The following is a 27,992-nucleotide window of genomic DNA, read 5'->3' as shown; positions in this document are numbered from 1 at the left end:
CTAGGTTTTTGACTCAGCGACGGTGAAGGAATGGTGAAATGGCTCCAAGTTAGGATGGTTACACTGTAAAAGCTTCTTATTAATGTATTCTGCAATATTTTAACATGCCAAGCTCAAAATTAGTGTTTTCAAAATGTTAAGTTTTTGTTGGTGCTATATCTTTGCTGACAAGTTTCCTTCACAAAATAAGCAACCAAAGGAGGCCCTGTTTTTGGGCAGGTTGTATTGCCTAAAGTATGTGGAATGTATCATCATAACTAAGAGTCATCAAATGAAAATACTGAGAAATCCACTTAAGTAGAAGTTTCCATTTGCCTGACTTTAAAGTCCAGACACTCTTATCAGGACATTTCCTATTTCCTAAGCTCAGACGAGTTAAGGCCAGGCCTATTGACCCCAAATGTGCTGGGGTTTAATTGGGCAAAAAAACTATGCAGTTTACTGATATCAAGCACTGGTTACTTTCCCATTGTTTTTCTAAATATCTGATCAGGCATTGGTTTGAAGGATTATCTAGAGTTGAGAGTGAGTCTGAGTCTGACTCACCAAATGCGGTCTGTACTGTAATAGACCAGGCTGATCAACTATCAAATATGTTGTAGAGTATTTGGACGCTTGGCTTTGATAGTGGATTGCATCATCTACCATAAATTATGGATGCTTCTGATGCTAGGTTATATTGGAGTAACTGATGACGGCGATTCCATTTGCCTTTCCTTCCAAGGAGGATGGTCATTAGACAACTGATGAGTGCAGATTTAAGTAGCTATTAGGCAGACCCGTCGGTATAGGGCATGGTGAACACAACTGACCACAGTTTGGTTACTTATCAAAGTAACTGCATAAGTTGAAGGTGCAGAACCCACTAACATCTGGTTGTCTCTTTGAAAATCAATTAAGATGGGAATACATGACCACATGTTTACATATTAGTTAATGCCTTCCACCAACTTTTCTCCCAGTCTGTTATTTTGGCGTCTGCCTTTGTGGCTAAAAGAGCATGCAGGACAGTTTGTTGACCCACTTGGGCGCCCTAGACATTCAGATCCATTGCTGTATGCTAGTTTTACTTGCCACCAACTGCTTAATCCAAGCTCCTGTCAGATGCTTTACAAAGAGGTATGCCAAATGCAAGACTGATTTCCTCCTCTAGATGCTGAATGACAAGGCAGAACTTCCCAATTTTTCACTGTGTCCCCTTCTTGCCACAAATATATTTTAGACCTAGGTCCTTGATCTCAAAATAGAAGGAAGTTCTTGTGTTGCATGCCTAGGCGCTCTAGACTGAGACTGATAACAGTTCAGTCTATAACAAAAGGAGATTGAATTAAGTGCAGGCTGGAATTAAGTACTGGAAATTACCTGTGAGAATTCCATTTTCAATTTTAATTCAAAATGTTAATGAGTGAAATGTTTTTCTAAAATAGGGCATTTTGTACTAACAGTCAGTTTCCTATACTGAATGGAATGTGTTCAGCATGCAGAAATTCTGAAGTATACAAAATATCTTCATGTGATTTTGGACAACAAGGCAATTTTTGTTCAATATTTTTATAATGCCTGAAGGTTGACAAATATTACAGAGTTCTCCCTTGGAAAAGTCAGTGGTCTGGTGGGAGTTGAATGTAATTTTTTGCTCTTGTAGACCTGGTAATTTAGGCTGTTAGGATTGGAAACCTCATGAGACCTGCTGTTTTCAGAATGTTTATTCGTATTCACATTGTAAAGCTTCTGTCTAAAAGGCCCTGAGAAACCAATTTTAAATAGGAAGACCTATTCGTTGTAGCACTTCAATCTTAAACGCGACCTTCTGTGTGGCTTGATATAATAAGCACTCTGCATTATCCATTGATTGCTGATAGATTTCTTCATTTTATGACAGATAATAGACAGAAGGGAGTGAGGCAAAAGACGGGAAATTATAGGCCGATTAGCCTGACCTCGGTCGTTGGTAAGATTTTAGAGTCCATTATTAAGGATGAGATTTCAGAATACTTGGAAGTGCATGGTAAAATCGGGCAAAGTCAGCATGGTTTCATCAAGGGGAGGTCATGCCTGACAAATCTGTTAGAATTCTTTGAGGAGGTAACGAGCAGGTTAGACAAAGGAGAGCCAATGGATGTTATCTACTTCAACTTCCAGAAGGCCTTTGACAAGGTGCTGCACAGGAAGCTGTTCAGTAAGATAAGAGCCCATTGTGTTAGAGGCAAGGTACTAGCATGGATAGAAGATTGGCTGTCTGGCAGGAGACAGAGTGGGGATAAGGGGGTCCTTCTCAGGATGGCGGCCGGTGACTAGTGGAGTTCCGCAGGGGTCAGTGTTGGGACCACAACTTTTCACTTTATACATTAATGATCTAGATGAAGGAACTGAGAGCATTCTGGCTAAGTTTGCAGATGATACAAAGATAGGTGGAGGGACAGGTAGTATTGAGGAGGCGGGGAGGCTGCAGAAGGATTTAAGACAGTTTAGGAGAATGGGCAAAGTGGCAGATGGAATACAACGTGGGCAAGTGTGAGGTCATGCACTTTGGTAGGAAGAATAGAGGCATAGACTATTTTCTAAATGGGGAGAGAATTCAGAAATCTGGAGTGCAAAGGGACTTGGGAGTCCTAGTCCAGGATTCTCTTAAGGTTAACTTGCAGGTTGAGTCGATAGTTAGGAAGGCAAATGCAATGTTGGCATTTATTTCGAGAGGACTAAAATATAAAAGCAGGGATGTGCTGCTGAGGCTTTATAAGGCTCTGATCAGACCACATTTAGAATATTGTGAGCAATTTTGGACCCTGTATCTCAGGAAGGATGTGCTGCCCTGGAGAGGGTCCAGAGGAGGTTCATGAGAACAATCCCAGGAATGAAAGGCTTAACATATGAGGAATATTTGAGGACTCTGAGTCTATACTCGAAGGAGTTTAGAAGGATGAGGGGGGATCTATTTGAAACTTACAGAATACTGAAAGGCCTGGATAGAGTGGACAATGGGAAGATGTTTCCATTAGTAGGAGAGACTAGGACCCGAGGGCACAGCCTCAGAGTAAAGGGAAGACCTTTTAGAACAGAGATGAGGAGAAACTTCTTTAGCCAGAGAGTGGTGAATCTATGGAATTCATTGCCACAGAAGGCTGTGGAGGCCAGGTCATTGAGTGTATTTAAGACCTAGATAGATAGGTTCTTGATTGGTAAAAGGATCAAAGGTTACGGGGAGAAGGCAGGAGAATGGGGTTGAGAAACTTATCAGCCATGATTGAATGGCGGAGCAGACTCGATGGGCCGAATGGCCTAATTTCTGCTCCTATGTCTTATGGTCTATTTGAAATTTATTATCCAGCAATCATGTGCCTATTTTTCCATTTTTAATAAGGGGGAAATGGTGGCGTAGTGGCAACATCACTGGGCTAGTAATCCAGAGACCCAAATTAATGCTCTGGCGACAGGGGTTCAAATCCCACCATGATCAGCATGGTCAAATTAAATTAATACAATCTGGAATTGAAAGCCAGCCTTAGTGACTGTGAAACATCATCAATTGTTGTAAAAACCCATCTGAGTCGCTAATGTCCTTTAGGGAAGGAAATCTGCCATCTTTACTCAGTCTGGTCTACGTGTGACTCAGACCCACAGCAATGTGGTTGACTCTTAACTGACCCCTGAAATAGCCTAGCAAGCCAGTCAGTTCAAGGACAATTAAGAACAGGCAACAAATGCTGGCCCAGGCATTGATGCCTACATCCCATAAAAGAATAAAGCACCAAGGAACTTCTGTACAAAATCCAGGAACTACATTGGGTTTCATGGGGAAAAATTATGCCCTACAATGTTTTACTTAGCATTCCAAATAATTTTAACTTAATTGCGAATGCCCTGGATTTAGATGCTTTCTCTTTCCAATTATCACTGTTTCTTTTGCACCCACTTTGTCTCTCTCTCTACCTACATATGCTCACTTTATTACCTGTATCTATCTTTCAACTTTTTTTGACTCTTCCTCCTTTTGGTTAGTTTTTCTTCTTCCATCTCTCCCAGAGCTTTCTGTGTACACAACTTGCATGTTTCTTTGACTTACTCAACTTGTAACTTGGATTTTTTTTTAAAGCTTAGGGTGTGCAACAAGATAGGAATCTTTAATTTGTTGGGTCTCGAGGGCACTGGATCTGATCAGGAGGATGCCGCAGCATGAGAGAAATAGGGAGCTAGGAGGGCACACCGCCAAAGGGAGCCCCCCCCGCCCCCCCCAGCCCGCCAAACTTCTAATCCTAGATGTGCCTGACAGATTTTAGCAGGCCACAAGAGCAGACCCAATCTATGGTCCTCAGATCCACTCACCCTGCACACTCACCAAACATATACAATGTTGGGCCAATAACACAACAGAAGTTGAGGAACAGCTCCTTTAGGTAGTGCTGTTAGCAGCAATTTCTGCTGGCTCCTGGTTCAAATGATTGACTTTGGATTTTTATCTTCTTTTGTTCAAATAAGATACAGAAACTATAAAGGCTAGGTAGTACATGCTGGATGACCGTTTTTAATACACTGCTAGTGAATCCCTGGCGGCTCAGTCAGTTCAAGCCCCATTCCAGAGGCTTGACACTTGGGTGTAGCCTTGAAGGAGTGCTACACTGTTAGAAGTGCTGTCCTTTGGATCAGGCATTAAACTGAAGCTCCTTCTGCCATCTTGGTGGACATCAAAATTCCATTTTCAAGAAGAGGTTCAAGGTTCTCTGTATCCTGGCCAACATTTATCCTTCAACCAGTGTCACTAAAAGTGATTATCTGGTTATTTATCTCATTGGTGTTTTTGTGCAAATTGGATACCATGTTTGTAAGCATTATAACAGTGACTACTGTTCAAAAGGTACTTAATTGACTGATGGGCTTTAGGACATCCTGAGTTTGGAAGAGCACTATATATTTTCAAGTTTGTTCACTCTTTACTTCTCTGTCTTTTTGTTTAAGTGGCCAGTTGTGATTGTCAGAAACTCTAAACCAACTTTTAATGCTTTTTTTTAAAGTGATATTAAATTTTCATAGATGACTTCCACTAATTGAGGGCAATATTGGCAACATAAGTACCACCAGAATATGGAATTCTTATAGATATCCCCAGGTGACATACTTTTAATTGGCTTATCCACAAACACAGGAATGGGTTCCAAACAAATAAATGAATTTTGAAGGCCTTTTCTCCTCTAACATCAATTTACTATAATGGGTAGTTTTTATAAGCTTTTTAAGACCTCAGTGTCCATGGTAATGGAGCCTGGAACAAGGGTGCAGGAAAGCTGGGAGAAGGACTTAAAAGATTAATTAGCTACAGAAGAATAAAATAGCAATATGAGAGGCAATAAACTGTATCTTTTCTGTATTAGATTGAGAGAAGAAGAAGTGATGTTAGTGCACTATACTTTTACCCACCCCATGCTCGGAGAATAATTTATTAGTTTTGTGAGAAACTGTGGAGGTACTGGCAGTTTACCTAACCTTCATTGCCAAATAGTTGAACAGGTCCAATAGTGAAAAGTAATCTGGAGATGCTGAGAAATTCACCTGGATCAAAGTAGTGACCACAAATTGGTATTCTCTTAGAAACTCTCAATAAATAACTTAGCATTTTTTTTTCTGTTTGTGACCGATATCCAGGAGTAGAAAAGACCAGCGTAGTAGTTGATAAATTTAATTTCCATGTTTCAGCAAAATTGAATGCAGGAGATTGTGATTTCAAAAAAAGGAGTTCCTATATGCTGCCAAGCACGTCATTATAAAGTATAATTTCTCAAGAATAAATCAAATTTGAACCTTGAAAAATGGTATGTTATTTTCATAGATCTGCATCAAAATATCAAAAATCCTAGAACAGTATCTTTAAGAACCTAACATACTCACTTTTGATTCCAAAATACGTTTATGTTGTGTATTGTTAATTTCAGGATGTATTGCAACTGGACTTTATCCTGGGAAAGCAAAGAAATTTGTTAGGAATAATTGTGTGTGGGATTGGAACATGCCTCCATTTTGAGTATACAGCATCTGCCTTCTGTGTCAAAGTTGAACATCAACAGATGCAGATCCAAATTCCTGCTCTAACATTGTGCCTTAATTCTAACTTAGAGGACCTTGTTCTTACAAAGTTGTGAAGTATTATTTCTCCCTTTTGTTATCATGTACCTTTCTGTCCTTAGTGGCATGGCCAATTTATGCTGAATTGTGGACAGTTTTGAGTTGTGAATTGCATCAATTAGGAACAGCCAATGGCACTTAAGTTATATAATGAATGATGGAAAAAGGAAATTTCACATTTATGTAGAACAGTATTCTCCCAAGTCTGGGAATTAGACACACTTAATAGGGTACAAACAACTTTGGTCTTTATCTACCTGTGCTGTACTTTGCCCAAGAAAAAGACCCTGTGCCCAAACTGGAGACACATTTTATTGCCACAAGTGTGTTTAAGTATAGCTGCAACCCCAGTGAACTCTGTAAAATCAGACCAATAATTTCACAAAGGGCCATTAAACTGATAGAGATTTTCATACCATTGGCCTGAGCTGGTGTTGATGCTAGGCCCCAGGAGTGAAGGGACAATGTACTGCCTTCTTTTTTAAATATATTATGCGTTTAACATGGTGTTTTGGTAATATGTGGTGCAGTAAGTTAATCATTTGCCTTATGATCTGTGTGCAAGTTTATAAATTAACTTACAGAGCAAATGCTATTTAGTTTTAATATATTTTTGTGGTTATTTTGCAGGCTTTGTGGATGCACTTAGATGTTTGCAATGAGCACTGTGGCTGGCATGCCCCAGTGTTTTGGATGCCAATGTATAGGACTCCGTAGAAGTCGATTTTATCAACAGCGAACGTCATGAGCATAGCGTTCCCAATAGGGTTTGACACAACAGAGACCTCATATTTGGAAATGGCTGCAGGCTCAGAGTAAGCAATTTTATGGTTGATATGTGTACCTTTTATATTTGAGAATGCTACATTCTCAATATAATGTTCATTCAAAATAATATTATTAACCTACAGTTTCTGCTTGGTTGACTAGACTATAGAAAATACTTTTGTTGTCCTGTGAAGTTTAGTTGATTTTTTTCTTTAGAAAGATTTATTTATTTTTTAAATTCTGCAATGAATGAATTTTAATTATTTAAGTGTTGTGTTAGTTTTCATGCCAGATAGTTTCTGTGTTGCTAGTGACTCCTGTCAGATGATCGCACGCTTGGTATGGGGGTGGGAAGCCGAGGAGGCTGAGTAGCCACAAAGAGTCCCTATGCGTCTTAAGGGAAGCATTGCTGCTTCTCCTGGACCTTGAGTTCTGAGAAAATTAGTTGTTAAATCATGGCCTCTTCTGGCCAGTCAATTTCTGTCACCATGGTTCTGCTGTTGGGCTGCAAACAATGCAGGTCTCCTGCAAACGTTTTTGTTAAGATAGCATTGTGGTGCTTATAATGTTATCAGGCCATGAGGGGAGTCTTGACTGACTTGAAAGTTGGCGAAGATAGGATGGTGCCCTGAAGACGGCAAGTTGACTTGATTTAATGTAAACCCCTCAAACGCATCATTCTTGCTGGTGAGGGGCATTAAAATTGAGGCCTTTATGTCTGTGATATAGTTTTGCCCACTAAGCCATCAGTCACAGAGGGTTCTGACCAATCAAGGAACTTGCCTTCTTTCCAAATACCTGTCAATTGAAATTCCTACCAGTGATTTCAGCACCTATTCTTTGGAGCTTTACCAGGAAACCTCTGGTTCCCTGAGATTGAAACCATATTCATCAAATGTTCCATGAAGCATCAACTCTCTCCAGTTGCCGTAATTAGCACGCTTGAGTCCTGGATATGGTTAAGAGCAGCAGAATTGGGCCATTGCAGTCATATGTGAACTTACTGGTGTCTCAGCGAGTCGGACAGATTGGCAAATCAATTTCTGTACACACAGAGCAGGAGGATAACCCCTCCCTAGTGTAAGTGTGATCATGTTTTAGAGGCCCGGATGATTGTGTAATCCAGGGGTTCTCTACCTTTAGCCCTATTGTAGCTGAGTGGCCTGTTATGCAGACTGAATAAGAAACAGCAATGTCTGTAAGACAGTGCCATCTCTAACAACATTGAGATTTATAGGATGCTAAATTATGCTCCAAACCCCCAGGTAGAGAACAGGGGACTATCAATGGGTCCTACTTTTATGGACTTACAGAAAGGATTTGATAAAGCCCCTCATAACAAACTGTTAGCTAAAGTTGAAGCCCATGGAATTGAAGGCAAATCATTGATCTGGTTAGGAAATTGGGTGAGGGACAGGAGACAGGGAATAAGAATAATGGGCAGGTTCTAATTGACAGGATGTGACTAGTGGTGCCCCTTAAGGATCTCTGTTGGAGCGTTATCTATTCACTATTTATTAATGACCTAAATGATGGGATAGAAAACCACATATCCAAATTTGCAAACAACACCAAGATAGTCAGGATTGTAAGCAGTGTAGATGGAAGGATAAAACAACAAAGAGACATTGTTAGATTAAAGAATGGGGACAATGTGACACAAGGATTTCATTATAGGGCAAATGTGAGGTTTGGATCTAAATCACAGTACATCCTAAATAGCTAGAAATAATGAAAAGAGACCCCTGGGTCCAGGTACATAAATGTCATGAACAGGTAAGGGAAAATAATCAAAAGGGCTAATGGTTGCTGGCCTTTATCTGTAAAGGACTAGAATACAAGGGGGTAGAAGTCAGGTTTCAACTGCATAGAGCCCTGATCAGACCACACTAAGTACTATGAGCAGCTCTGAGCATCACACCTTAGGAAGGATATACTGACCTGGGAGGGCGTGCGGCAAATAAGGCATCATTTTCCAGGTAGATATTTAGATGTCATAATGTTTTGTGTACTGCAGTTGAGAATACTACTGAGCAGAAGAACTACACAATCATCACTTACTACAGATTTTATGGAGGAGTCGTCTATTTTGTTTGTTTACCCTCCTAAATTTTAAAATAAGTCCTAATTCTTGTGCAGAATTCCAAGCTAAAGTATGGCACAGGTTAGATGCAGCGTAAAATTAAATTTTGCCTGCCACTGAGTCAATTTCGCCTTAGCAAATTCATGTTGTATTCATATGATGTGCATGAGTATCATGTGACAGGACAGCAAGTTTTTCAATAGCATATATACTGGCAACAAAGGAAAGAAAAGATCAATGTTGTTATACTTATTTCCATTCCAACCATTTCCTAGTGCAGTGATCAAAAACAAATGTATAACCCTATAATTCCAATCAGTGTTATTTCACTTTTTATTGCATAAAGCTGATAGAAAATGTGTGTGTTGCAATAGTTTACTCATGAATTGATGTTTGTGTGGGCTGGCTTGCCCAGTTGTTCCATGATCAGTTCAAATTATCTGAAATGTAATATTTGGTTTATAAATTTGATCAACCGTGTGTGTCCCTTAAATATATATTTGAATGATAATGGTATTCCAAATGGGAAGCAATTTCCTCTGTCATGGGTGTATCAAAATTATAAAGCTGTTCTTTTCAAATGTGTGAGATCCTGCTGTACCTCATGCGTGCATGAAATCTGTTGTTCAGAAGTTGTTTTCCATGAATAATTTGCTATCTTTATGTTGGAAATAAAAATGTAATTGTCGTAAGCCAATCTACACTAAAATGTAAATTATTTCCCTCCTTGAAATATAATATTGTGGAAACTGTTTCTCCTTATTTATCAAAATACATCATAATTTTCAACACTATTAAATCTTCCCTTAGCTGCTCTGCTCTCCGGGAAACCATGCCAGTTTCCCGAGTAGTTGCACACATCCCTGATGTTATTCTAGTGAATCTCTTCTGCACTCTGTCCAAGGCCTTGATATCCTTCCTAATGTTTGAGGCCCAGAATTGAGCACAGTACTCCAGCTGAGGCATAACAACTGATCTATAAAGATTTAGCATAACTTCTGTGCTTTTGTTGTCTATTTGCCTCTATTTATAAATCAAGAATCATAAATACTTTTTAACAGCTTTATCAACTTCTGCCACTTTCAAAGATTTGTGCACGTGAAGCCTCCTAGATAACTCCTTAATGCTAGACTCCCTTCCTGAACCCCTTTGAAAATTGTATAATTTAATTTATCATGCTGCTTGCATTCTGCTTCCCAAAATGCATCACTTCAGACTTCTCTGCATCAATTTATTTCTGCTACACATCTGTCCACTTCATCAGTCTATGTCCTCCTGAAACCTTCTATCCTTCTCACTGTTTGCTATTTTTCCAAGTTTTTTATCATCTGCAAACTTTGAAATGTTCTGCCCTACATCCAAGTCCAGGTCAGTAGTTTGTATCAAGAAGAGCAATGGACCTAATGCAGACCCCTGAGTAAGTCACCATTGTATACTTCCCTCTAGTCTGAAAAACACATGTGCATCATTATCCTCTGCTTTCTGTCTCTTCGTCAATTTCGTAACCATGCTGCCATTATCCTTTTAATCTGTGGGCTTCAATTTTGCAAACAAATCAATTGATATTTTATGAAACATCTTTTGAAAGTGTGAATATACACTTGTGGTACCTTCATCAACCAGAACCACAATCTAATCTCATGACCTGTGTATCCCTCACTCTACCATTACCATCAAGCCAGGGGATGAACTCTGGTTCAGTGAGGAGTGCAGGAGAGCGTGCAGGCGCAGCAGCATTAGTGCCAACCTGGATTTCAAGATTTCATGCATGCTAAACAACAGAAATAGCATATGATCGAGTAATGTGATCCAACAACTGATGCATCAGATCAAAGCTCTGCAGTCCTGCCACATCTATCAATGTTGGCGGACAGATAAATGGTAGGAGGTGGCTCCACAAACCTTCCCATCCTCAATGGTGGTGGAACCCAGCACATCATTGCAGACAACAAGGCTGAAACATTTGCAGCCATATTCAGCCAGAAATGCTAAGTGGATGATCTATCTCGGCCCCCTCATGAGATCCCCAGCATCTCTGATGCCAGCCTTCAGTCAATTCGATTTACTCCATGTGATATCAAGAAACAGCTGAAGGCACTAGATACAGCAAAGATATTGCAGCAAAGGCCTTGACAATGTCCCAGCTGGAGTATTGAACGCTTGAGCTCTAGACCAAACCACACCCCAAGCCAACCTGTTCTAGTACAGCTACAAACTGGCATCTACCTGACAATGTGGACAATTGTCCAGTTATGTCCAATCCACAAGGAGAAGGACAAACCCAATCCAGCCAATTACTGCTCCATCAGTCTACATTCAGTCATCGGCAAAGTAATGGAAGGTGTCATTGATGGTGCTATTAAGCGGCAGTTATTCAGCAATAACCTCACCAATGCGCAATTTGTGTCCCTCCAGGACATTCCATCCCAGATCTTGTTACAGATTTGGTGCAAACATGGACAGAAAAGCTAAATTCCAGAGATAAAGAGAGTGTGACTACCCTTGGCATCAAAGCAGCTTTTGACAGAGAATAGCATCAAGGAGTCTAGCAAAACTGAAGTCAATGGAAATCCAATAGAAAACTATCCATTGGTTAGAGTCATACCTAGCACAAAGGAAGGTTGTGGTTTTTGATGGCCAATCATCTTAGACCCAGAACAACACTGTAGGAATTCCTCAGGATAGTAACCTAAGCACAACCATCATAGCTGCTTCATCAAGACCTTCCCCCCATCATAAGGTCAGTAGATGGAATTTTTGATGATGATTGCAGTGTGAAGCAGTCCACACTTGCATGTAGCAAGACCTGGGCAACATTCAGGCCTGGGTTGATAAGTGGCAAATAACATTCATACCACCTAAGTGCCAGGCAATAACTATCTCCAACAAGAGAGAATCTAACCATCTCCCCTTGACTTTCCACAGCATTACTATCGCTGAATCCCTCACCATTCATATCCTTATGTTTACCATTGACTAGAAACTTAACTGGACCAGTGATGTAAATACTGTGGCTACAAGGGCAGGTCAGAGGCTAGGAACTGTGCGACAAGTTACTCACCTTCCAACTCCTCATGACCTGTCCTGCATCTACAAGGCGCAAGTCAGGAGTGTGATGGTTCCCTATTGGCCTGGATGATTGCAGCTCCAACAATACTTTAAGCTTGACACCATCCAGGACAAAGCACTCTGGTTGATTGGCACCCCGTTCATCAACTTAAAAGATTCACTGCCTCCATCACCAGTGCACAGTGGCACCCATCAAACTCCCTCTGGCACTATCAAAACCTGGCACCTCTGCTGCCTAGAAAGTCAAAGGAAGCAGTTGCATAGGAACACCGCCACCTCCAAACCACAGACCATCTTGACTTAGAATCATTCCTTCTCTGTTAGTAGGTCAAAAATCTGGAACTTCTTTTCTAATAAGACTGTGGCTATGCATACATCACATGGACTGTAGTGGTTCAAGAAGGTAGCCAACCACCACCACCTCAAGTGCAATTGGGTATGGCAACAAACGTTGGCCTGGCCACTGACATTCACAAGCCTTCTCTGTATTTCTGTCTCTCTCTCTTGTCCCCACTCTTCCTCCTGCCCTCTCTCCCCCCGCTGTCATCCTTCTCTCTCTCACACACACCCCACCCAATGCCTGCAGCAATCTTGCATACATCCCATCTGAACCAAATATTTTTTTCTATTTTGAACACTTCTAAATTCCCCCTTATTATCCATTATTTTCTCCAATTTCTCCAGTGTCACATTGCAACATCCTCTTTTAAAGACAAGTATAAGGTATTTATTCAGTATCTCAGCAACATTCTCTGTTTCCACAAAAAGGTTTTCTTTTTGGAGAATTTTCTTTTAATCACAGCCTTTATTTGATGAACCTTTCACCCAAACTTTAGTGTTCCCTTTTATATCACCCATGAATGTATTCTCATACTCTTTTGCTTATTTCCTTTTTGTTATTCCCTGCACTTTCTGCATCCTGCTTGATTACTGTGTTATGAACCTGACTTTTGTCATAAGTCCTATTTTTCTATGCTTATATATTAAGTGTCTTCACTCACCCAAGGACCTGTATTTTTGGATGCCCTTCCTTTTTCCCTGAGGACTAAATCACTTGATATAGATGAGATTAAACCTGGAATTTCTCTGACAATGAAGTTAGCCACTGAGGCATCAAGGTAACCCTTAGACAGCTCATGTTAAGGTTTTTGCCTTAGTCTCCTGTTATCAAACACTAGAAACATTATGAATGATCTTTCACCACTTTCTTGATTTTTCCACACTCACCCCTGACTTATACACTGTCCTATTTACTGGAGTGTGATTTCCAGGTGACATTTAGTGGAATGGCAGGAGTGAAGTTCTGGCCAGGAAACTGGGCTTCCCCAAATGCTGTGCAGTTTTAACATGTATGCATGTTTTTATCTTACATGGATTCCCTGTTGGAAGCCACCCTGACTGACAGGCTTGGCACCTTTTTTGGTGGGGAATGCTCCTGAAGGGGCTGCAGCCCAGGAACAGTTAGGTTTCCTGTTCCTTGTAATAGAGAATGCGAGTGGAAGGGTGGGGTGGGGGGATAGGGGTAGGTGTGATGGATACACTATGGTTTGAAACGTTGGGGATGATCACGTGGGATCAGAGAGAGATTGGGGACAGATGGCGATTTGGTGACTGCTGTGGCCAGTGGAGTGCTTGGTGATCATGGGGGCTCGGGGTCTGATTGAGTGGAGTGGAGAACAGGTTTTCCTGTGGATGCCAGGAGGAAGCTCTCCCGACACAGAAGTAGAGCTGAAAAAGTACTTGCCTTTTCCTGCAACAGTCCTTACTCCTTTTAACTGCTAGATTTCTGGAGGCTCAAGATGACCAGGCAGCCACTGTTAAAGGAAAGGAGATAATATTGGCGGCACAAAGTCTCATTAAAATATTCAAATGAGTGATCCGCCTCTTGGGAGAGGGTTGGCAGTCATTGTCCACCTGCTGTCACCTCCATTAAAACTTGGAGAGTGGGTTGGGTTCACAGAATCACAGTGCAGAAGAGGCCCTTCGGCCCATCGAGTCTGCACTGACACGTGAGAAACACCTGACCTACCTACCTAATCCCATTTACCAGCACTTGGCCCATAGCCTCGAATGTTATGACGTGCCAAGTACTCATCCAGGTACTTTATAAAGAATGTGAGGCAACCCGCCTCCACCACCCACCCAGGCAGTGCATTCCAGACCGTCACCACCCTCTGGGTAAAAAAGTTTTTCCTCACATCCCCCCTAAACCTCCTGTGACTGACCCATCAACTAAGGGGAACAGCTGCTCCCTATCCACCCTGTCCATGCCCCTCATAATCTTGTACACCTCGATCAGATCGTCCCTCAGTCTTCCCTGCTCCAACGAAAACAACCCAAGTCTATCCAACCTCTCTTCATAAATGTTTCATCCCAGGCAACATCCTGGTGAATCTCCTCTGCACCCCCTCCAGTGCAATCACATCCTTCCTATAATGTGGCCACCAGAACTGCACACAGTATTCCAGCTGTGGCCTCACCAAGGTTCTATACAACTCCAACATGACCTCCCTACTTTTGTAATCTATACCTCGGTTAACAAAGGCAAGTGTCCCATGTGCCTTTTTCACCACCCCACTAACATGCCCCTCTGCCTTCAGAGATCTATGGACACATACGCCAAGGTGCCTTTGTTCCTCAGAACTTCCTAGTGTCATGCTGTTCATTGAATACTTCCTTGTCAAATTACTCCTTCCAAAGTGTATCACCTCACACTTTTCAGGGTTAAATTCCATCTGCCACTTATCTGCCCATTTGACCATCCCATCTATATCTTCCTGTAGCCCAAGACACTCACCCTCACTGTTAACCACCCAGCCAATCTTTGAGTTAGGGCTTGAGATTTTTAGCTCTGACTTGACTCAAACCCACCTGTTCTTGGGGTTAAAATTACCTCCAGTTTTCAAAACTGTATTGCTGATACTGCAGACTTTCAATAGCATTCTTGTGTGTTACTCCTGAGATCTGCTGCCAAGATTACTTCTGAGTGGGGCGTAAAACTGCAGTTTATTTCAGGTTTATTGCAAACCTTGATGTTGAGAATTGAGTGACAGAGTGATCTATAGGTTTGGATGGACATTAGTTACATCTTTGAGTATAAAACAGTTGTGTTACCTCTCTCATATATAATGTTCACCTTTTACATATCATAATAAATTTAAAGTAAATGTATGTGTAAATGGATAGTGTTATATTATTAAGCTATTCAAGTGCTATTGAAATAGCCCAACTCTTGCAACATTACAATTCAAACACTTAAATCCAACTGCTGTTTTTCAGACTCAGTCTTTTCAAGTTAACAGCTAACCCAGTGTGATTCTGAGATTGAACACTCTGCTGTAATTTTAGTGTTAATGTCGGAATTAACTTTATAACAATATTACTTTACCCTTCAACAAAAATAAAAATTTATTCAGTTGAATGATTTTTTTGCCTTAAATATTTGTAATTGAAAGATTGGAAGCCTACAGAGCAAAAGTGAGTGGTCAACATAATTTTAGTCTGTGCATTGTGGCAGAGTTACTGCTATTGTCTTCTCAATAGATTGTATTTTTTTCCCCATTTCATTGCCCAGTTTTGCCTGGGTGTCTACTTATATTGATTTGGTAGAACCTTTCAGCTGGGGAAAAAAATCACCATAGCGCATGACATGTCAGCTTAGAAAATAGCACAACTGTTTGATGATATCCACTAAGTGGTTGATAAGTTCTTTGGATCTGATGTTGATCCTTTCTTGTGGATAATCATGGTGTTTGCTGCTAAATAGAACATCAGCAGTTCCTAGGCATGGTTGAGCCAGGAGGGCAGCTGGTTCTTCCCACTGGCTTTTAAAAACAAAACTGATGTTCCTTGCATTGGTAATGTTTCTAGAAATAACATTTTTGAGAAGATATTTAACTTTGTGTTTTAATGTTGATGATAGGGTTACCACATTTGATTGAACTTTTGGTACTTTGAATTTTTGATCACTCATTAAATACAGTGCTGATTAACCTCATCTGAAGATGTAAGGCATTTCATAAGGGGAGAGCAGTGGGGATTAGCTTGATGCAAAAAAACCGGATTGATTGCTTTACATAATCCTTAGAAATATTTGAAAATCATACTGATTAGAGACTTCTGCTTGATAAGCTGGTAAGATTTTACATTCCGACTTAATTAAAATTAAGCAATCAAAGAAGAATAAGTGATCTCTATATGAGCAAGCAACTTCAACACTGGAAGTGTTTAAGCTGCAGCACAACTTTTTCTTAAACTTTGTGGACAGGATGTTGTGCCTTGTACAAACTAATCTGCTTGATCTGAACGCTGACGAGATCTTTGCAACAAAACAACTTGCATTTATGTAGTGCCTTTAATGCAATAAAATGTTCTGAGGAACTTCACAGGAACAATATCAAATAAAATGTGACAGAACCGCAGAAGGGGATATTAAGGCAGGCATGGTAGATTTTAAGGAGTGTCTTAAAGGAGAAAAGAGAGGTAGAGAGATTTAGGAAGGAAATTCCACAACTTAGAGCTACAGCAGCCAAAGGCTGACAGGTGGCATACCTACCTGAGGTAGTGACTTCATCTTTAGACTTGTCATACGGCCGAACTTTAAATGGTGCTTGGGAAAGAAAAAAATGGCCAAGAGTGCCAAATGCTGTTTTAACGATTACTGATATAATGGACAAGCCAGTCAATTCTTGACTTAAGTAATTATTACATCAACTTGAGGAGTGAATGATGTGGGTGAAGCTGTTACCAGTCACAGACTCTGTTAACCCCACAATAAGGAAAGCGATGATTCGTGTCACAGCCAGGAATGTGTTCTTTATAACTTAGATGCAGTGGCAAGATGGCAGTTACCAGTTGCTCTTCTTTTGGAGGATGCTGTGTCTCATGGTTATGTTGCTGTTTTTACTGTCTTTCATATTCTACTTGCCTCCGTTTTTCAGCTCTTATGCTTATATCAGTGCCTCTATTTTTCTTGCTTCACTTATCAGTGTCTCTGTCAGTTTTAATCCTTCTCCCAACCAGCATGGCCATTATTATAAATTACTACTTCCCTATCTCTCCATCTTTATTCTTTTTATCTGCCTGACATACTTGCAATTAGCATTATAAAGAGTGTATATTATAAAAGCAGTGGGGCTAGCCAGCAACAACACTTGGCAGGAGTGGAGGCTGGGCTGGAAGGTCTTAGAACAGAGCATTGGAGAATACAGTTTCAAGCCAAGTTTCTAATTGCCAGTTAATTTTTTAAAAGCTTTCCATGCAGTGCAAAAGCATAAAGAGTGGGAGAAGATAGGCCATATAGTGGAGGAGGGCAGAGGAAGTTGGCAGGAACTACAAATGAGATGGAGATGGCACCTGCTGGCTGGGAACCAATGAAAAAACAGCCAGCAGGATTGGAAAGGTAACTGGAGGTGGTAGGAATCAGGGACTGCAAGAAGAGAAAGTAATCTCGCCAAAATTAAAATGGGAAAAAATTGTATTGTGTAAGATTGGGGAAATAAAAAAATTAGCTGATTTAGAGAAAAAGCGAGGCAACAACTTGTAGACCAGTGTAACCTACGCCAGAGCGCCATCTTGTGGAAGCAGATGACCATTATAATTTCATATGACAGCACCACCTTGTGATCAGGGGTCTGTAACTTTAGAATTATGGGTAAATGTTGACCTTTACTCAAGAATTATAACATACGAAGTCAGGGCAAAGTGAACAGGAAATGCATACCATATGCGAGTGTTTTAATATATGCATAGATATCGATAGATTGTATACAGAAAAAAATAAAGACTATAGGACTGGCAAACATTTTTTTAAAAACTGAGTTATGTTTACTCGCAAAGCTTTTCATCTGTTAATCTTTTTTTAATTAGGTATTTAATTGATGCAATTAATGCATCCATCTCTTTTAATTTTGTTTTATGCATATTTTTGAGTTGAAACAGAATCCTTTTAAATTCCTGCAGTGTTACTACAAACTCTAGTGCAAAGTGTTAGTAAATGAAGAAAGTTGAGAAAACGACCCTGTTTTAACAATGAAAAATAAATAACTGGCCTAACTAAATTGAGCATAACCTTGGTACAAAATATTCAACTGAGCTATTAAGTAAAGAGGATATCTGAACTTCTTGTGCTCGCTATTAGATACATCACAAGTCAACAAGTTTAACAATTTTTAAATTAAAAGTTAATCTTTAATCTTTGCATGTAAAAGCAATGTAACCCAAACACCATAGGCTCAAGCCCTCTTTATTGACTGTAAACATAGTCCTGAAGTTCTACAACAAAACCTGTCCTGGGTTCCAATTTTCAGCAACTGGCAATTTTGCTGCATGAGTTCCCTTTGTTATATCCTTTTGCTCGTTATTATGAACAGGAATTGGGTGCCACCAACAGAAAGAGAAAAAAGTTCAGCGTGTTAATCTTTAGACTGGTGATAGGCAAAATCTTATTCTGAACTTAGTATTTTCCACAAATGACATGCTAACATAAAGTTGATCTATACCTGGAGCGGGAGGGTTATCTTATGAGGAAAGGTTGGACAGCTTAGGCTTGTATCTGCTGGAGTTTAGAAGAGTAAGAGGCGACTTGATTGAAACATTTAAGATCTTGAGGGTCTTGACAAGGTTGTTACTTGTGGGAAAATCTAGAACTAGGGGTCACCATTTAAAAATAAGGTGTTGCTCATTTAAGACAGGGCTGAGGAGAGATTTTTTCTCTGAGGGTCATGAGTCTTTGGAACTCTCTTCCTCAAAAGGCAGTGGAAGCAGAGTCTTTGAATATTTTTAAGGCAGAGTTAGATAGATTCTTGATAAACAGGAAGCTGAAAGATTAACGGTGGGAATGTGGAGTTGAAGTTACAATCAGATCAGCTATGATCCTATTGAATGGTGGAGCAGGCTCAAGGGGCCGAGTGGCCTACTGCTCTTAATCTGTGTGTTCGTATGTAAACAATGTATTTAAAAGATCACAGAAACTAATTGTGATTAATTTCTTTTTTATTCATTCACGGGACGTGGGCGTTGCTGGCTAGGCCAGCATTTATTGCCCATCCCTAATTGCCCTTGAGAAGTGCCTTCTTGAACCACTGCAGCCCATGTGGTGTAGGTACATCCTCAGTGCTATCAAGGAGGGCGTTCCAGAATTTTGACCCAGCAGCAGTGAAGGAACAGCAATATATTTCCAAGTTAGGTGGTGTATGACTTGGAGGGGAACTTCCAGGTGGTGGTGTTCCCATGTGTCTGCTGCCCTTGTCCTTCTAGATGGTAGCGGTTGTGGGTTTAGAAGGGGTCATCATTAACTGACTTATTCTGCAGAAATGTGCCTTTTGACATTCATGTAAACATTTATTTACAAGTTTAAGACTTTTGGCTGTAAACCACCCCCCCCCCCCCCCCCCCCCGCCCCCCACCACCTCACTGGATATAGTTACTGCTAAATATATCCTTTGTTTCTGGGCATTGGATTTTCATTTTAAGCAGTACCATTTTCAAATGGTTAACGAGAGGAGCACATGTTGACTGTAAGAACAGGGGGGTCACTGTAATAGTTGTTAATTTTCTCCACTGTAAGGCAGGCAAGAGGATGCAAAGCATTTTGACTTGGGCGGATAGGGAGAGTCAAAGAACCAGCATATGATCTTCATGATAAATAAAATTTCATACAAATTCTCCACAAACTTAGCTATTGTGAAAATAACTCGCCATAGAGTGTAAATATAGATAAATGGTTTGCAGCTGCAACTTCAAACATTTGTAGCTGAACCATTTCACTTGATTTCAGCACTAAACAAGAGTTTGTTCATTAAATGTGTATTGAGCTATATTTACAGAATGTATACAATTTCATTACTGTTGATACAAACCAAACTTTGTTCTGTTCCCATTTCTCTCCCCACCCCCCACCCCCACTTTCAAACCACTGGAACAGCATTTCTGCTGGATTTTGTTCAGTGTCTGTGTAAACTATAAGGCAGTGAAAGAGGAACCCTCGTGCAGCTACTGTAACCCAGATGACTCAATGACCGCAGTGCTCACTTCATACCAAACAAGAAAGAAATGTATATTAAACCACATACCTTAAATGGGAAAGTCATCAATGTGTGTTGCAATTCAGCTTTCCAGTGTTGCACAAGGTGAGGCTTGTTACAATAGAAAGTTATTCCTTTTATACGTTGATCACTACATGTCATTCAACTAAGAATTGATCTGAAGATAAAAAATAGCTGTAATCTTTTTGCCTTTATTAGGATGAGAGGTGTGGTCTACTTTTTGCAGCTCTTAAGAGAGGAGTAGCCCAAATCTTAAAAACATCAGGAAATATATTTCTGAGTTTGTTGTGCTTGCCAAACTTTAGAGTTTAAGCTTTCCTACACATACAAACACCTCTGAGCAACAGAATGGAATGTATAGATCCAAGATTTTAATTCTGAGCTGTTTTCCAGTGTTGTGAGTACACATTTTTTTCCAGTGAGTGCATAACTAATGAGATTAAGCATCAGTTTACTGATATCTCTTAATTTTGGGAAAATTGTCACATTCATTTATGAAGTCTTTGTTAGTACATTGCTACTAATAATCAGTATTATGTTGCAATACTTGTTTCTTTCTGCAACAGAGTAGTTTTTACTTTGAGCGAGTGATTTAGCAGTGTTAAAGGATGTGAGCTCAACCATGTTGGTGACCACAACGAGGTTATTGTGCTTTCCGGCAGTTGGAAATAAGCAAAACGTGCTACAGTAATTTTCTGCTACTTCCGTGTTGGTTGATTGCTTTTCTGCTGCTGATCTATTGATTCAGACCGTCTCAAACTCAAAATTCTTCTTGGTTTTTGTGGCAAGTCTGATTATTATCTATTCTTAACTCCATTTTTATAACTTTAAAAAAAAATCTTCTGTGATAGTTGCATAAATTATAGTTTTGTTCATTTACAGAACTCAATTGCCATGTAGCTAACAACAATTGTAAAACAACATGTGCGAATTGTTGAAGGAACAGTAATAGTGTAAAAGCAATTACATCCTTGTTGGGTTAGTTTTATTTCTTTGTACATCATTCATTACATGAATGTACACGCTCTTGTGTTTGGAATAAAATTTAATTTTATGATTCACTTTGGGAATTGGTTTAACCAAATGTCATGTAATTTTTTTCAGTTAACTTCTGAGTAGTATTGAGTCAGTTTTTAACTTTTCGTTCTTTTTAGCAAACATTCTCTTGTTAAAATATTAAAGAACAGAAAGTTTCTGATGTGATTAAAGTTTTCCACCCATCACCAATCCTTTTTTAGCTGGTACAAATAAATGTTCCAAGAAGGTCTTTTGGAAAGTATAATGAAAGTAAATTTCAGTATGTGTATATATGTTGCTGAATACATTAATACGTTTCAGTATTATTTTTAAAAAGTATACAATCATTTAATGAGCAGTTTAGTTGTATGATCCTAATGGTAGCATTAATTTTCAGAAACAGGTTTGTAGGGATTCTCCTAATTGTTTGGTGAGTAGTTGAGTAAAACGGACCATTACAGTCCCAGGTTTGGCATTTTGTCCTAAATTGGTTCCTAGGATGGAGGTAGGGGCATTACAGTTTGCCTCAGTGTTTCTGGTTTAGGGAGGAACACATTTGCTAGAGTTCCCATTCCTGATCTTGCTGTCCATGATCCTTATGAGAAATATACGTAGGTTTGACAGTCTCCTGGCACTCAGTCAGGAGTCACAGAAAAATGACAGCAACTCAAGTGAGGGCTGTGGCTTCTGTGGAATTGTATCTCAACAGGAAGTTGATGCTTTCGAAAGGAGTTGAGAGAAGAGTGGCATTGATAAAATCCCCCAAAACAAGCAATTTTAATTTCATAATTTTAAATTCAGATAATTTAGTAAATGGAGAAAAATCCAACAGAAATTTTTTGATGGTATTCTTTTGTGTATGAAATTAAAATTCTGTAGGGTATACAATATTAATTTTTAAAAATGAAATTATCCAGTAGCCTGTATTAAGTGACTTTAATGAAACAGGACAAAGGACATCGAACAGGAGGCCGTTGAACCCCTTGGGCCAACACTGCAGTTTTTTAGATCATGGCTGAACACTACAAAAACATTTATAGTGCCATAAAACATTAAAGCAACTCCTGAAATGCATTCAAAACCTGAGCCCTGTATGAACAGCACATCGGGAAGTTCAGCCATTTCATTCTGGATTGCATTCTGCCAATAGCACAATGATCCATAAAGTATTTACCATAGGGAAGAATTCCATCGGGTTATCTAGGTTTGTTGAGTACTATAATTAATTATTTAGCTCAAAAAACTTGCATCAGGACATCTAGATTAGCTGTTGACCACAGAATTGGATTCCATGCTCTTGGTGGGGATTTGTTCTTGTGCCACCTTCTCTGAATCCAGATGGGCCTCTTTGTCCCTTTTGCTCTTTTTCAAAGCAGCATGTTTGCACACCACATCATTAATTTTCATGTCAGTCAGAAATCTGGACTTCAGGACTTTCATATAAACATTGAAAGAGGATTCAAATCTTGTTTGAGCAGTCATGTCCAAGAACACCTGCTGAAAAGTGTTCTCCCCTGAGGGTTGACTATCATTGTGTGTGTGATCTCAGTTCATGTTGGCTGCGGATGTTGCTTCTACATCTTATTTGATAATAGAAACAGAAATACCTGGAAAAACTCATAGCCCACAGTTGCCAATTAACAAGGTGAATTTTCTGCTAATCTCCAGTAGAAGTGACACAACCATTCATTGAAAAGAGCTCTGGTCATCCACACAGTATTGTTTGTTTGGCTGACAGGCAGAATAATGACACCACAAAAATTCTGAGGGCGTTTAAATTTCCAATCGTTAGCAGCTTTCTATTTTACCTAGTTATGCTGGTGGAAACCATTATGATAATTTGCTGCTTAGCTTTTCCCATCGAGAGCATTTTTGTTGATGAAAGCTAGTGTTCTACCTGGGAACAGCTTGTAGAAAATGTCAGTTTCAGCAACATTAAAGATGTTTTAAAGCATATAGTGGGTACATTTCAGCAATGTTATCCAGCTGCCAACGTTTTTTGTGGCAACATCACTTGCCTCCCTTTATGTGCACTTGGACTTGATTGCATGGGAGTTTTGAAGCAGCTGATCCACAGTGAAGAAAACACCATTAGTTCTGTATTCATTTGCTTTTTTCAACAAACCAAGCAATGGTAACCTCCAAAATTTAGCAGCAGAGTTCTCTGCAATAATTTTTTTAGGGTATCTTGACTCTCACTTTTACCCTTTTGGGGAACAGTGTGGAAATGGTGGAAGAATTCCCTGGTCATTACCAGCCTGTTGAACCGTGTCATGAACACTCCTGTGGCCAACAAGTTCTGATGGGTACTTGAACCTGGAGTTTCTGGCCCAGAGGTAGAGACCATTGCACTACAAGACCCCCCATTTCTTTGCAATGAAATGGAGTGTATGCATTAAGTAACATCTTAAATAGGTGAAATAAAATCATTGTGTTATTTATCATCTGTAATGATGTTAATTCAAGGTTTTTCTTCACTGGCCTTTCACTGTTGTACTTGAGTTCGTTAAACTGTCTTACAAGCGGTGTGCTGCATTTTGCTAACTGTCTTTCATTAAAAGCAGTGTAATAGTTTACTCTGCTTTTTGTTTTGCCAAAACATGGTTTGGTTTTGTAGGAAGTGTGCACATGTATCTGTATATTTCTCATGCACACTACACAATTTGATTTCATTATGTAAAACAAGAACTAAACCATGCCTATGCTCTATTCTGCCAGATGTTGCAATGCTGCTACCTTTCATTTTGTGAGGGTGCCCCAATGGTAGTGAATGTTTCTGCAGTATTGTAATGCACCACAGAATAATAGAGAAAATGACTTCAAGAAGAGATTAGAAAAATCTAATTCTAATAGAAATCTTGTTTCTGTGTGTGCTTTTTAAAATGGAGATGTAATGAACTAATTATTTGCATTTGAGTAAATTGTGCATTTTGCAATAAATCTAGAACTTAGTGAATAATTCAATGTATTTTCTCTTTTTCTAGACCAGAATCTGTAGAAGCAAGCCCTGTGGTATTAGAGAAGTCAAACAGTTATCCGCACCAGTTATATACCAGCAGTTCCCATCATTCCCACAGTTACATTGGTTTACCTTATGCAGTAAGTTCTGGAATTAATAAAATGGCTACCTGTTTTGCTTGCTTAAGTTTTTTTTCGGGTCAAATCTGAATTGATACTTTTTTTTAAACATTAACTGCCACAGTACAAGTTATACTATTGATTTGGAAACCAGCATTATTGACTATCTAACCAAATGCAAGTTACTACTGCGTCATTTCTTCATGCACAAAAGTTCTAGTGTTTTTTTGTGACTTACTAATACTTAAAAAGTGTTAGTTTACTTAATAAGCTGGCTTTTGACACATAGCAAGGTTATTCTGCTTGCTTTTTGTGACGGAATGGTTAATTTTTTTGCTTTTGTGTAATTTTTCTCAGATGTATAAAACCTTTTGAAAGGAGTGATTGGTCACTTTAATGTCTAACATTATTTTTTAGCTATGTGTGACATCCAGTGTCATTGGGGAAAGGGAAAGAGGAGGGTAATGCAGCATTTGATAGCTGCATGTCTGTGAGCACCTGAAAGTAAAATGAACCTGATTCAAATGAGCTGCCGCATGGCAACAAGCTCCTGGTTGAAACGGGTTATATACCCTAGAGCAGACTTTTCCAACCTTTTCGCTTGAGGAGGCCACATTTCCATTTTATCACTCAAGGGGCCGATGAGCAAATTTCAGAAAGATAAGGTTTGGCACAACATAAACTGAATTTCAAAATATAGTTGCGGTTTTAAGAAAAGAAACAATTGCTGAGCAAAAATGAAGCAATGCCATAGCAATAAAATTGTTGAGTTTAAAAAAAAGAGTAATTAATAAAAATGACCACAGTGTGAGGGGATCAAAGTGGGTGTGCCAGGAACACCCCCAGTCTCAGGATGCTCACTAACCCTCATCCACTGTGTGTGTATGTGGTGGTGAGAGTGAGTGAAAAACCTGAGACTGAGAGCACACACATACACATAATCTCACTCCCACTTAGTCAGTCTGTGTCTCTCACACACACAAACACACGCTGTCCCCCATGCCCCACCCGCCCACACATGCACTCTCCCTCACACCCCACACTCACACTCGGCCCCACTCATTCAACTCTTGCCGCCTGGCTCTGGCTCCCACCCCCACAGCATAAGCACGCGCGTGCACACACATGCTCTCTTGCTCTCTTACTCCCACAGACATTCATTCACTCACATGAGCTTGCTCTCGCCCCCACCCCCTTGCCCCCCTTCTCACCCGCTGCCCATCCCTCTCGCCCGCTCCTCACACCCTGGCCATCGCCCACGCGCCCTTGCCTGCGCCCCCCCCCACCCACACGCTCACTTTCGCGATTGCTCTCTCTCGTGCGTGCTCTCGCTCTTACACTCTCGTACAAGTCAGCCTGCCTGTCTCCCAACCACCTGGCTCCAGGGGCCACAATCTGGCCTGCGGGCTGTCGGTTGGACAAGCCTGCCTGTAAAAGTGCTACAGACCCTGGTTCTTTGAGTAGTCTTCTTGACTCAGTTATTCTCTCTGCTGTAACTAACTGAGCCATCGTTTAAAAAAGCAGGTAGTTCAGAATGGCTTCCCTGTTGGATTACCCATTTAAGACAATAAGTGCACAGCAAGCAAAATCCCATGTTTTATTCTAATATTTGAGAGTCTGAGTAGTGCCTCAGTGCCTTTGCGTTGAGGAAGGAAAAACAGCCATCACTATTTGACGAGACTTCTGTACGTTTGCGTTCATGGGCATCAGTTAAGGACAAGATTGTAACTTGTGACTGCAATAATTTTCTCTCGCACCCCCCAACTCATCACAATTTTTTCATCATGTACTTACTCCATTCAGCCTTGTTAACTTTAAAAAAATGAATTTGCTTTTAAATACATTCACATCTGCCTTAACTGAATATTATTCCAGCCAATCTCAGAGTATGCAGTTAGTTTCTACCAACACAGGAAGTGAGTTTCACAGTCGACTGCGTATGACATTAGTACTTTTTTCCAAACTTGAATTGGAGTTTAATTGAACTGATAGTTAAAAATAAAAGCCAGGTATTAAAACACATTTTGGTGTCATTGCATCTTGTTTCTTTAAAGTCACTGTGCTGATAGTAGTACTTAATAGTACTATTTTTAGTTTTTGGTAGACAGGACAGTATTTCTGATTGTTAATAACTGTGGCTGTTTTGCAGAACAAATTAAGTTCTGTGTTAGAAACTTAATGGTTGGAGAATGGGTTGTGCATTAGATTAGCACAATGCCTTTTCAAGTCTGGAACAATCCAGGCTTGAACCTATTCTGAGCTAATGAAATAGTTTTTCTATTTGATGATTTTAACGATCTTTCGAATTGCGCAATGATTAGTAGTCTCAGCTCAACCCACGAGCGATTCATTTGAACTTTGAAATGACACACACATACAGCTGGGGTTGCTATTCCATGGCTTGGTCCAAGGTGCATTGATGGAGCAGGATTGAATTAGTTTTGCTGTCTGGTTGGAAGCTCTTGATCCTAACACTCTTCGTTCTTCAGCAGTTATGTCCTTTGAGCATAAATAATTTACCAAAACACTTTAGAGGGAAAATAGCATTGTGTAAATTGAAATTTCACTCTTTCTTCAACCATTACAGGACCACAATTATGGTGCCCGTCCTCCGCCAACACCCCCAGCTTCCCCTCCTCCAACAGTGGTGATAGGCAAAAATGAGGTGAGCATATTCACCACCGCTAATTTTGATGAGACTTCCAGTGCCACGACGATCAGCACTTCTGAGGATGGAAGCTACGGCACAGATGTTACCAGGTGCATCTGTGGGTTCACCCATGATGACGGATACATGATCTGTTGTGATAAATGCAGGTAGGAATGCAACCTATTAACCTTGTCTTTCACCTGTCTGGTTATTCATGTTACAGGGTAATTTTATTTTTGAAAGTTTGTTAAAGGGACTCTCCAAAGAGGAGTTCATCCATCTTTGTCATACGAGATTGGATCAGGTTTATGTTATATTGCAGACCTCAGGTGGGACACTGATGAGGATGTTAACATTGGCCTCAAATAACCTTGGTGTGACATTTGGCTAGGGTTACAGATCCTGATCACCATCTGGCATCCCTGTTGAAATTGTTGCAGTAAGGACAGTTGCAGCTTAGCTTTAATACTCCCAGCAGCTGAATAGGACCATAGGACATAGGAGCAGAAATTAGGCCAATCAGCCCATCGCGTCTGCTCTGCCATCCAATCATGGCTGATAAGTTTCTCATCCCCATTCTCCTGCCTTCTTCCAGTAACCTTTGATCCCCTTACCAATCAAGAACCTATCTATCTAGGTCTTAAATACACTCAATGACCTGGCCTCCACAGCCTTCTGTGGCAATGAATTCCATAGATTCACCACTCTCTGGCTAAAGAAGTTTCTCCTCATCTCTGTTCTAAAAGGTCTTCCCTTTACTCTGAGGCTGTGCCCTCAGGTCCTAGTCTCTCCTACTAATGGAAACATCTTCCCATTGTCCACTCTATCCAGACCTTTCAGTATTCTGTAAGTTTCAATCAGATCCCCCCTCATCCTTCTAAACTTCATCAAGTATAGACCCAGAGTCCTCAAACGTTCCTCACATGTTAAGCCTTTCATTTTTGGGATCATTCTCGTGAACCTCCTCTGGACCCTCTCCAGGGCCAGCACATCCTTCCTGAGATACGGGGCCCAAAATTGCTCACAATATTCTAAATGTGGTCTGACCAGAGCTTTATAAAGCCTTAGCAGCACATCCCTGCTTTTATATTCTAGTCCTCTCGAAATAAATGCCAACATTGCATTTGCCTTCCTAACTACCGACTCAACCTGCAAGTTAACCTTAAGA

At 40.1% G+C, this 27,992-nt stretch overlaps 1 protein-coding gene across 14 annotated transcripts in view; it reads left to right on the top strand.

The window, feature by feature from the left end:
• Positions 1-27,992, top strand: part of kmt2e (lysine (K)-specific methyltransferase 2E) — a 135,314-nt gene that overhangs the window by 35,241 nt on the left and 72,081 nt on the right. For 8 of the 14 annotated variants that reach the window (XR_013578108.1, XM_078553201.1, XM_078553203.1 and 5 more), the window contains exons 2-5: positions 6,745-6,929; positions 19,959-20,163; positions 24,081-24,195; positions 26,762-26,991. Coding sequence is in view for 13 of the 14 variants with exons in the window: in XM_078553201.1 (XP_078409327.1) it covers positions 20,087-20,163; positions 24,081-24,195; positions 26,762-26,991 (422 nt within the window). In the remaining variant the exon portion in view is untranslated. The remainder of the gene's footprint in view (positions 1-6,744; positions 6,930-19,958; positions 20,164-24,080; positions 24,196-26,761; positions 26,992-27,992) is intronic. The other 6 variants (XM_078553199.1, XM_078553194.1, XM_078553193.1 and 3 more) reach the window with 1 other exon arrangement.

Source organism: Cetorhinus maximus, chromosome 12, assembly GCF_964194155.1.
Source record: "Cetorhinus maximus chromosome 12, sCetMax3.hap1.1, whole genome shotgun sequence".
Lineage (NCBI taxonomy): Eukaryota > Metazoa > Chordata > Chondrichthyes > Lamniformes > Cetorhinidae > Cetorhinus > Cetorhinus maximus.
Note: the sequence above shows the minus strand (reverse complement) of the source record. Positions and strands in the feature narration are given on the sequence as shown.